The 12,197-nt window shown below is 41.8% G+C and overlaps 1 protein-coding gene across 3 annotated transcripts in view; it reads right to left on the reverse strand.

Moving 5' to 3' along the window:
* AP4E1 (adaptor related protein complex 4 subunit epsilon 1) overlaps nucleotides 1-12,197 on the reverse strand; it is a 59,527-nt gene that overhangs the window by 25,558 nt on the left and 21,772 nt on the right. For all 3 annotated transcript variants that reach the window (XM_056572310.1, XM_056572308.1, XM_056572309.1), the window contains exons 13-14: nucleotides 3,589-3,707; nucleotides 1,021-1,323 (exon numbers count right to left, since the gene is read on the reverse strand). In XM_056572310.1, coding sequence (XP_056428285.1) covers nucleotides 1,021-1,323; nucleotides 3,589-3,707 — 422 coding nt within the window. The remainder of the gene's footprint in view (nucleotides 1-1,020; nucleotides 1,324-3,588; nucleotides 3,708-12,197) is intronic.

A 12,197-nucleotide genomic window follows, 5' to 3' on the forward strand; every position in this document is an offset into this window, starting at 1 on the left:
ACCAAACATGATTACACTTTATCTGTGATATTTCATAAGTGTAATTTGTGAGAGAATAAAGTTGGTTTAAAGGGGTTACACACGGTGCTTACACATCTTTTCCCCTATCCAAAGAATAGGGGATAAGATGCCTGATCGCGGGAGTCCCGCCGCTGGGGACTCCCGTGATCATGCACGCGGCACCCCGTTTGTAATCAGTCCCCGGAGCGTGTTCGCTCCGGGTGTGATTACAGACGACCACCGGGCCAGCGGCGTGTAACGTCACGCCTCCGCCCCCGTGTGACGTCCCGCTCCGCGATCACGGGGGTCCCCAGAGGCGGACTCCCGCGATCAGGCATCTTATCCCCTTATCCTTTGGATAGGGGAAAAGATGTGTAAGCACCGGAGAACTCCTATGAGAAGCCATGATGTTAATTTTCAGCCATAATTGAATACATTTTGTTAGCAACCTGAGATAAGATTTTTCTGGAAGGAATTCATCTTGTATGAATTAAGTACTGTACCTTATGTATGACATCACCCTACTTGTTTTTCTGCTTGTAACATATATAAGGAAGGGGTCTTTCTCCCCCTCAATAGAACACTGATTCTGAACACTGTGTCTGTGTCAGTCATTTCTCTGAGCTGGTGTCTATTAATTAGAAACTCAATCACATTGTATTGAAGTCCTCGTGAAGACTTCCCCGACAAATGTTGTACAACTCTTCCATTATAAGGCATAAGCCGACAGGTCGTGCAATACAAGCAGAACTCTATAAAACATGTTGACAAACTAGCATGGTCTATCCTCCCACAATGCAGCACTGGTTTGTCTCAGCTAAACAGAACACATTTTCATGCTTGGAATGACCCACCGAGGAACACATGGATACCCCCAGTAGGTCCCTGAATACCTAGGGTGCCTAAATAAGTTTTGCTAAAAGTTGCTAGATCAGCGTTTTTATTGATTGACTGATTGCCACTAGTTTACCTTGCAGGTGGTTACTGGCGCCAAGCATGATATTAAGAACTCATATTTACCAATAAGTCTTCACAGCAGGAATTGAGTGGAAAAAGTCTTTGCATTAGCGGCCTGTCCTCCCACAGTGCCTTTAATTCGCAGGTCTGCTGCCGCATGCCCGTGTCCTGGCTGGTTGAGAATTCTTGGATTAGTTGATCTACTAATGAAGAATGTGAAGTGATCGCAACCAGCTTTGTTATTGCAGCCATAATCCAGGACGTTGATTCAGGAGTCAGAGAGCTTTGGAGCAGAACACTGTGAAGTTTAGATATTACAGATTCTGTAGAAACTTGCTTGGCCAAATAGGAATATTCTCCTAATACCTGAAAAACAGCAAGATCTGTACATGAGAAATGCAAGTAATAATGTACTTTAAAGTACTGGCGTCAGCACAACCAGATAACCCTGCCAATGGATCAGACACCCAATCCCTTAAAGGGGTACTCCACTGGAAAACATTCATTTTTAAATCAACTGGTGGCAGAAAGGTAAACAGATTTGTAAATTACTACTATTAAAAATCTACTATTTAGTTGTAACAGATCTACTCTTTAGTTGTAACCATAAATAACAGTTTAGAAATTACATGCATGCCTCTTTATAGTCCAAAGGAGGACATACACTGTAGTTTACAATTTATATACAGAATGAAGCCACATATACAGTTGAGTAACTTTTTAAACAGTATTATGTACTAATACAGTGTTTCCCAACCAGTGTGCCTCCAGTTGCAGTTTTGCAACAGCTGGAGGCACCTTGGTTGGGAAAACTGTACTAATACCATGTTACAGATTGTACTATAGCCCGTGGTTTTAGTTAGTTCGGCAGGCTAAAATCTCTTAAAGGGGTACTCCAGTGGAAAAAAAATTTTTTTAATCAACTGGTGCCAGAAACGTTGGGCGTAAATGTACGTCCTGGTGAGCTGATACTTAACGCACCAAGACGTACATTTACGTCCTATACATAACCGCGAGCATCGGAGCGATGCTCTGGTCATGCGTGGCAGGTCCCGGCTGCTGATAGCAGCCAGGGACCCGCCGGTAATGGGGGACATCCGCGATTGCGCGGATGTCCACCATTAACCCCTCAGATGCCGTGATCAATACAGATCACAGCATCTGCAGCACTGCGGTCTCTAAAATGGATGATCGGATCGCCCGCAGCACTGCCGCGGCGATCCAATCATCCAGAACGGCAGACGGAGGTCCCCTCACCTGCCTCTCTGCCTTTAATGGGTCTTCTGCTCTGGTCTGGGATCGAGCAGACCAGAGCAGAAGATGACCGATAATACTGATCAGTGCTATATCCTATACATAGCACTGAACAGTATTAGCAATGGAATGATTGCTATAAATAGTCCCCCTATGGGGACTATTATAGTGTAAAAGTAAAAAAAAAAATGTGAAACCCCCCTCCCCCAAAAAACGTAAAATTGTCCTATTTTCCCTATTTCACCCCCAAAAAGTATAAAGAAAATATTTTATATACATATTTGGTATCGCCGCGTGCGTAAATATCCGAACTAATAAAATAAAATGTTAATGATACCATAAGGTGAATGGCATGAACGTTATAAAAAAAAAAAATTTTCAAGCGGCTATTTAGAATTCTTTTTTTTTTATTTTTTTTTTTATTCCCCCAAAAATGTATAAAAAATGTATTAAAAGATTTATATGAGCAAATATGGTATCAATAAAAAGTACAGATCACGACGCAAAAAATTAGCCCTCATACCGCCGCTTATACGGAAAAATGAAAAAGTTATAGGTCTTCAAACTAGGGGGATTTTAAATGTACTAATTTGGTTAAACAGTTTGCGATTTTTTTTTTTTAAGCGCAACAGTAATAGAAAAGTACGGTATGTTACCATAGGTATCATTTTAATCGTATTGACCCAAAGAATAAAGAACACGTCATTTTTACCGTAAATTGTACGGCGTGAAAACGAAACCTTCCAAAATTAGCAAAATTGCGGTTTTCTTTTCAATTTCCCCACACAAATAGTATTTTTTTGGTTGCGCCATACATTTCATGGTAAAGTGAGTGATGGCATTACAACGGACAACTGGTCGCGCAAAAAAAAAGCCCTCATACTAGTCTGTGGATGAAAATATAAAAGAATTATAATTTTTTGAAGGCGAGGAGGAAAAAACAAAAACGTAAAAATAAAACTGTCCTTAACGCCCAAATGGGCTGAATCCTTGAGGGGTTAAATGCGGGTAGATAAAGAGTTTTTGAAAGTACAGACAGGCTGAAATAAACAAGGTGTGAGCACACTAAGTGGCCTTAAAGCAGAACATAATCATTTTAATGAAATAAATCCACAACTAATTAAAGTCACATTCTTTCCAAACATTTCCAGTAAGCAGATTTAAAACTTTTGCAAATTGGGAAAAGTTAAATATTGTTGTACTTATTTTAAAATCCTCCGCGCGCGAGCGCAGAGTATAATTGGAAGTTAGCCAGTGTGAAACAGCCAATTTACATGGCGGCTCAGAAGCGAACAGCCGAGCCTATGAATAGAATATGCTAATGTCTGCTTCATGTCCCGAGCACAAAGACAGGCTTTTCACTAATATCTTCCTCACCCAGCTGATAACCTGTAGGAAGCTCTGTGGATAATGCACATTCTCCATTTCCAGTAAGGAGAGATAAGACTGCACTGCATACAGCCTCAGCTGTCCATCTTCTTTTTCATCACCAAATCCTGCAGAGATGAAAAATTACATTTAGAAAAAAAACACACGGGGAGCACAAGCTGGACAAAAGGGACTGTGAAATCTACTTTCTCTACTGACAGTCTTGGGATATTATGTAGAAACGGTGTTCAGGCACAATGATCCTAGTTTACAGAAGGTTTATTGCAGACCTGCAGCCTCCAATTGTTATCATTTAGAAAGATAGCATAACTCCCAAAAATATTCTGATTAAAAAAAAAAAAAAAACACAAAAGGAAACTAAAAAGGAAACACGAATGGGAATCAGCTTTCTGTCAGTAAAGCAACAAAATAGATGTTTTTTTGTTAAAGGGGTATTCCAGGAAAAAACTTTTTTTTAGATCAACTGGCTCCAGAAAGTTAAACAGATTTGTAAATTACTTCTATTAAAAAATCTTAATCCTTCCAATAATTATCAGCTGCTGAAGTTGAGTTGTTCATTTCTGTCTAAGTGCTCTCTGAGACACGTGTCTCGGGAGCTGTCCAGAGTAGAAGCAAATTCCCATAGCAAACCTATTCTACTCTGTGCAGTTCCTATGGGAATTAGCTTCTACTTTGGACAGCTCCCGAGACACGTGTCATCAGAGAGCACTTAGAAAAGAACAACTCAACTTCAGCTGCTCATAAGTACTGAAAGGATTAAGATTTTTTAATAGAAATAATTTACAAATCTGTTTAACTTTATGGAGCCAGTTGATTTATAAAAAAAAAAAATAAAAAAAAAAAGGTTTTTTTCTGGATAACCCCTTTAACAGCCTCCCTACCAATTATGTAAAGTCTGCATAAGCCAGTGTTTCCCAACCAGGGAGCCTCCAGCTGTTGCAAAACTAAAACTCCCAGCATGCCCGGACAGCCTTGTTGGGAAACACTGGTATAGGTTATTAGTGTCTGATCAATAGGGGTTAGACACCCAGCATCAGCAAAAGCTGCAGTGTCCACATGTGCAAAGAGCAAAGCAAGACGCAGACAGCGCCATACATTGTATGATGGCCATGCTGGGTTACTACAGCTCAGGACCCCTTCACTTCAATAGGAGCTGAATTGCAGTTACCCAGCATGGCCGCTAGACTGTATATATGTGCTGACTACTTCTTCCACTGCTCTCTGTATATGCAGGCACTACAGCTGACATTTATCATTGTCTTTAGACTGTTTTTTGTGTCTAGTAAAGGCGCAAGCAGGGTTTATTTGCGCCTTTTGGTTTACACATTTTTGCTGATTTTTAGTTGCACTCCACTGATTTTGGCAATATACATGATATGGAAGGGTTTTATGAACTGCGCCTTTTTGTGAAAAGGCGCAAAGAAAGGCGCAATTAAACCCTGCTTGCGCCTTTTCTAGACACAAAAAAACTGTCTAAAGACAATGATAAATGTCAGCTGTAGTGCCTGCATATACAGAGAGCAGTGGAAGAAGTAGTCAGCGCATATATACAGTCTAGCGGCCATGCTGGGTAACTGCAATTCAGCTCCTATTGAAGTGAAAGGGTCCTGAGCTGTAGTAACCCAGCATGGCCATAATACAATGTATGGCGCTGTCTGCCTCTTGCTTTGCTCTTTGCACATGTGGACACTGCAGCTTTTATTTTATTGATCAGATACTAATGATCTATACCAGTGTTTCCCAACCAGGGTGCCTCCAGCTGTTGCAAAACTACAGCTCCCAGCATGACTCCCAGCCGAAGGCTGTCCGGGCATGCTGGGAGTTGTAGTTTTGCAACAGCTGTAGGCACCCTGGTTGGGAAACACTGGCATAAGCGCTAATGAATTACAGACTAAAGGGGTCATCTCAGCACAACATCAATGTGGGATCGGTAATGGTTTGACCAATGTGACCCCCTTCTTTGGTAGAAAATAGCAGCACATATGTCAAGAAACCGTTGTGTCAGTTCTTTTAGCCTCTGTCATCTTTTTCTAAAAGCCAAGTCGTAAAAACCCATTATAGTCATAACCTGGTCATGTGGTCCCTGGAAAAAAAGCATAGGAGGTGAAGTGGTTCAGCGCTTTTCTAAGGGGTCACAGAGTTTTCTAATCACTGATAAGACATCTTAGCGAAATGTCATCAATGTTTGAGCTGAGATAAGCTTTTAACCCAACTTGTTAGAAAGGTTAACATCTTTATAGGGGAACTCCGGTGGAAACAAGTAGAAAACAAATGTTTTTAGATCTACTGGTGCCAGAAAGTTAAAACAGATTTGTAAATCCTGGAAGGTGACTGTTCCGACCATCTACAGACTCCAGGTACGTAATCACATCAGGAAATTATATCACATCTCTGTTAAGGAAGTGCAGATACCATTACCCTACATTTTGCAGCGCTGGAGCAACGCATTAACGGGCCCACCACGGAAGGATCTATTTTATTCTTGGCTGTCACACTATTCATTCAACATTTTCAGGTATCCAACTAGCATATACCATACCATTTAATTATTGCACTATATTATGGTCCCCCATTCATTTTTTAAATCCTCATCCATAATTTCAGAAACCTATGTACATTGTCCCATTATGATGAAGCACTACAAATCTTAAGGTAGGACATAATTTCTGTTTTTTATCTATTGTCATTTCTCCCAGCTATTTCCCAGCGCGTGCGCCTATTATATTTAGATTTGTAAATGACTTCTATTAAAAAAAATCTTAATCCTTCCAGCACTAATCCTTTCAGCTGCTGTATACTACATAAAAAATGTCTTCCTGAACACAGTGCTCTCTGCTGACACCTCTGTCCTTGTCAGGAACTTGAAGAATAATGAAGAAAAAGAACCATTTCTGCGGGCGCTGTTCCTGACTCCAGAAGTATCAAACAGGAAGCTGAAGTATGGATAAAGTGCTGTATAGCACTATGTTTATTAAAGTCTGAGGAAGGAGGACTGTTCCTCTGAAACGCGTCATTGGTTCATGTACTTTAATAAACATAGTGCTATACAGCACTTTAACCATACTTCAGCTTCCTGTTTGATACTTCTAGAGTCAGGAACAGTGCCCACAGAAAAGGTTCTTTTTCTTAATTATTCTTCATGCTCCATATGGGAGAAGTTCACTTCCATTCCATTCCTACCTTGGGCCGAGCAGTTCATCTCCAGAGGATCAGTGATACCCCACAGGGGTGATATGCGCAATATCTCCCTAATCAGGTGAGCGGCCATCTTGAAGAGCCGACTTTGTCCTGTCCCTTTTGGGAGCTCGGTACCTTGGGTGATACACAAGGCACTGTCCTCCCCTTGTTTTTTTTTGTCTCTCTTACTACATGTAAGGAACTGTCCAGATTAGAAGCATATGCCAATAGAAAACCTCTCCTGCTCTGGACAGTTCCTGACATGGACAGAGGTGTCAGCATAGAGCACTGTTGTCAGACTGGAAAGAACTTCACAAATTTCTCTGTAGTATATCTGTAGCATACAGCAACTGATAAGTACTGGAAGGGATAAGATTTTTAAAAAGAAATTATTTTAAAAAAACTGTTTAACTTTCTTGTACCAGTTGATTTGAAAAAAATTTTTTTTCCCCAACAGAGTTCCCCTTTAATTTATGGTCATAATGTACTTAGGATTAATTACAATTAAAAAGGAGTAGGTCTTAAAAGGTTTGTAGCTTGTTTAACCATCAGTGACGGAGCAACACTATACCATGATTCTGCCACGGCATTAAATTTGTTTACATTGAGTCACACGATATACAAAGCTGAATATAGCAACAAGGAAACTGCCAACAGCATAGCCTAACATTCTGGGTTCACTGCCGATGGTCTGATATAATTGGAACTGCTGACTGCATTACGTCTCTTCTTATCGTGCATACCTCATCTAATTAAACTGCCAGGATGCTGGTTATATATACATTTTACTATATATCTGCAACTATAAAATTTAGGACATCCCCAACTGTCACGATCACACCCTATCGGTCCAGCCAAGACGCTAGAGAGAGTGTGATGGTGCAAGGGTTAAAGCTGCCAGACCTCTGGGTATCCACTACTAGTCCCAGCAAGTCACCAAATTAACCCTTAGATAAACGTGTTCCACCCGAGCTGCCTTCAGAAAGGTGAGCTCATATATTTAGAGATCAAAGACCAGAGCTGATTAATTAAACATTTAATCTGATAAAAAGGTATCACAGTGCTAAATATATAAAAATACAGGAACAAATGACATACAGGTATAAAAATATATAAAAGAGTTTAGCAAGTTCAGAAAGCAAAAATGAAGTTCTTACAGAGTAATAGTATAGTAGTCCATGAGAGTGGGTCTCCAGCTGTTCTTAGGATGGTCTTGTCAGCTTGGGGCACAGATCTTAACAACCAACTTTGAGTCTAGCATTGTTTAAATATCATATCTGCTTGTTTTTTGGAGGGAAGCTCCTCTCCCCCCTCCCCTCTGATCCCACCAAGGGGCATCTGTTATCTCCCATCCTGCCGCTTCAAAGAAACTCCTGACTTCAAACAACCAGCCAGGCCCCCTAATAAACTGCAATACACAAACAGGGACACACCGTCTGAATGACCCCTCACCCCCAGGTCTTAGTTTATACACAGATGCAATAATAAAACACATGTATGTTTCCATAATCAGGCCTTGGGCCTGACACCAACTTCAACATCTAGAATGTCTTTAAAGTGTAACTGTCATTTCAGAAAACTTTTGACATGGCCATTATATTACATGGACTGAGCTGAGCCTTAAACCCGTAAAGGGGTACTCCGGTGAAAAACATTTTTTTTTTTTTTTTAATCAACTGGTGCCAGAAAGTTAAACAGATTTGAAAATGACTTCTATTAAAAATCTTTACCCTTCTAGTACTTTTTTTGCATATGTATGCTACAGAGGGAATTCTTTTCTTTTAGAATTTCTTTTTTGTCTTGTCCACAGTGCTCTCTGCTGACACCTGATGCCCTTATCAAGAACTGTCCAGAGCAGAAGAAAATCCCCATTACAAACCTATGCTGCTCCGAAGAGTTCCTGATACGGACAGAAGTGTCAGCAGAGAGCACTGTGGACAATTCAAAAAGAAAAGAATCCTCTGTATCACACAGCTGCTAAAAAGTACTGGAAGGGTAAAGATTTTTTAATAGAAGTAATTTACAAATCCGTTTAACTTTCTGGCACCAGTTGATTTAAAAAAAAAAAAAAAAATTCCACCAGAGTACCCCTTTAACCCCTTAAGGACCAGGCCATTTTATACCTTAAGGACCGGAGCGTTTTTTGCAATTCTGACCACTGTCACTTTAAACATTAATAACTCTGGAATGCTTTTAGTCATCATTCTGATTCCGAGATTGTTTTTTCGTGACATATTCTACTTTAACTTAGTGGTAAAATTTTATGGTAACTTGCATCCTTTCTTGGTGAAAAATCCCCAAATTTGATGAAAAAAATGAAAATTTTGCATTTTTCTAACTTTGAAGCTCTCTGCTTGTAAGGAAAATGGATATCCAAAATATATATTTTTTGGGTTCACATATACAATATGTCTACTTTATATTTGCATCATAAAATTTATGAGTTTTTACTTTTGGAAGACACCAGAGGGCTTCAAAGTTCAGCAGCAATTTTGAAATTTTTCACAAAATTTTCAAACTCACTATTTTTCAGGGACCAGTTCAGTTTTGAAGGGGATTTGAAGGGTCTTCATATTAGAAATACCCCATAAAAGACCCCATTATAAAAACTACACCCCCTAAAGTATTCAAAAAAACATTCAGTAAGTGTATTAACCCTTTAGGTGTTTCACAGGAATAGCAGCAAAGTGAAGGAGAAAATTCAAAATCTTCATTTTTTACACTCGCATGTTCTTGTAGACCCAATTTTTGAATTTTTGCAAGGGGTAAAAAGGAGAAAATTTTTACTTGTATTTGAAACCCAATTTCTCTTGAGTAAGCACATACCTCATATGTCTATGTTAATTGTTCGGCGGGCGCAGTAGAGGGCTCAGAAGGGAAGGAGCGACAAATGGTTTTTGGGGGGCATGTCACCTTTAGGAAGCCCCTATGGTGCCAGAACAGCAAAAAAAAAAAACACATGGCATACCATTTTGGAAACTAGACCCCTCGGGGAACGTAACAAGGGGTAATGTGAACCTTAATACCCCACAGGTGTTTCACGACTTTTGCATATGTAAAAAAATATATATTTTTTTTACCTAAAATGCTTGGTTTCCCAAAATTTTTACTATTTTAAAAATGGTAATAGCAGAAAATACCCCCCAAAATTTGAAGCCCAATTTCTCCCGATTCAGAAAACACCCCATATGGGGGTGAAAAGTGCTCTGCTGGCGCACTACAGGTCTCAGAAGAGAAGCAGTCACATTTGGCTTTTTGAAAGCGAATTTTGCTCTGGGGGCATGCCGCATTTAGGAAGCCCCTATGGTGCCAGGACAGCAAAAACAAAACCACATGGCATACCATTTTGGAAACTAGACCCCTCGGGGAACGTAACAAGGGGTAATTTGAACCTTAATACCCTACAGGTGTTTCACGACTTTTGCATATGTAAAAAAATATATATTTTTTTTACCTAAAATGCTTGTTTTCCCAAAAAATTTACATTTTTTAAAAGGGTAATAGCAGAAAATACCCCCCAAAATTTGTAACGCAATTTCTCCCAAGTACGGCCATACCCCATATGTGGCCCTAAACTGTTGCCTTGAAATACGACAGGGCTCCAAAGTGAGAGCGCCATGCGCATTTGAGGCCTAAATTAGGGACTTGCATAGGGTTGGACATAGGGGTATTCTACGCCAGTGATTCCCAAACAGGGTGCCTCCAGCTGTTGTAAAACTCCCAGCATGCCTGGACAGTCAACGGCTATCTGGCAATACTGGGAGTAGTTGTTTTGCAATAGCTGGAGGCTCCGTTTTGGAAACAGTGGCGTACCAGACGTTTTTCATTTTTATTGGGGAGGGGGGTTGTATAGGGGTATGTGTATATGTAGTGTTTTTTACTTTTTATTTTATTTTGTGTTAGTGTAGTGTAGTGTTTTTAGGGTACAGTCGCAAGGGCGGGGGTTCACAGTAGTTTCTCGCTGGCAGTTTGAGCTACGGCAGAAAATTTGACGCAGCTCAAACTTGCAGCCGGATACTAACTGTAATCCTCCGCCCATGTGAGTGTACCCTGTACGTTCACATTGGGGGGGGGGGGGGGAATCCAGCTGTTGCAAAACTACAACTCCCAGCATGTACGGTCTATCAGTGCATGCTGGGAGTTGTAGTTTTGCAACCGCTGGAGGCTCCGTTTTGGAAACAGTGGCGTACCAGACGTTTTTCATTTTTATTGGGGAGGGGGGCTGTGTAGGGGTATGTGTATATGTAGTGTTTTTTACTTTTTATTTTATTGTGTGTTAGTGTAGTGTAGTGTTTTTAGGGTACAGTCACACGGGCGGGGGGGGTTCACAGTAGTTTCTCGCTGGCAGTTTGAGCTGCGGCAGAAATTTTGCCGCACCTCAAACTTGCAGCCGGATACTTACTGTAATCCTCCGCCCATGTGAGTGTACCCTGTACGTTCACATTGGGGGGGGGGAACATCCAGCTGTTGCAAAACTACAACTCCCAGCATGTACGGTCTATCAGTGCATGCTGGGAGTTGTAGTTTTGCAACAGCTGGAGGCACACTGGTTGTGAAACACCGAGTTTGGTAACAAACTCAGTGTTTTGCAACCAGTGTGCCTTCAGCTGTTGCAAAAGCTACAACCCCCAGTATGTACGGACAGCGGAAGGGCATGCTAGGTGTTGTAGTTATGCAACAGCTGGAGGCATACTACTTTGGCTGGGGATGCTGGGGATTGTAGTTATGCAACAGCTGGAGACACACTGGTTTGCTACTTAACTCAGTGTGCCTTCAGCTGTTGCAAATCTACAACTCTCAGCAGTCACCGACAGCAAACGGGCATGCTGGGAGTTGTAGTTATGCAACCACCAGATGCACCACTACAACTCCCAGCATGCACTTTAGCTGATTGTGCAAGCTGGGAGTTGTAGTTACACAACAGCTGAAGGTACACTTTTCCATAGAAAGAATGTGCCTCCAGCTGTTGCAAAACTACAAGTCCCAGCATGCCCATAAGGGCATGCTGGGAGTTGTGGTGGTCTGCCTCCTGCTGTTGCATAACTACAGCTCCCAGCATGCCCTTTTTGCATGCTGGGAGCTGTTGCTAAGCAACAGCAGGAGGCTGTCACTCACCTCCAACGATCCTCGCTGCACCAGGTCAGTTCCTCGTCGTCTCCGCCGCCGCCGCTGCTCCTGGGGCCCCGATCCCAACAGGGGCCCCGATCCCAACAGGGGTGCACGTCCCGCACCCGCTCACGTCCTCCGGAAGAGGGGCAGAGCGGGTTGCGGGAGTGACACCCGCAGCAGGCGCCCTGATTGGTCGGCCGGTAATCCGGCCGACGAATCAGGGCGATCGTGAGGTGGCACCAGTGCCACCTCACCCCTGCTGGCTCTGGCTGTTCGGGGCCGTCTCTGACCCGATTGACCCGGAATCCGCC

This window comes from Hyla sarda, chromosome 4, assembly GCF_029499605.1.
Source record: "Hyla sarda isolate aHylSar1 chromosome 4, aHylSar1.hap1, whole genome shotgun sequence".
Lineage (NCBI taxonomy): Eukaryota > Metazoa > Chordata > Amphibia > Anura > Hylidae > Hyla > Hyla sarda.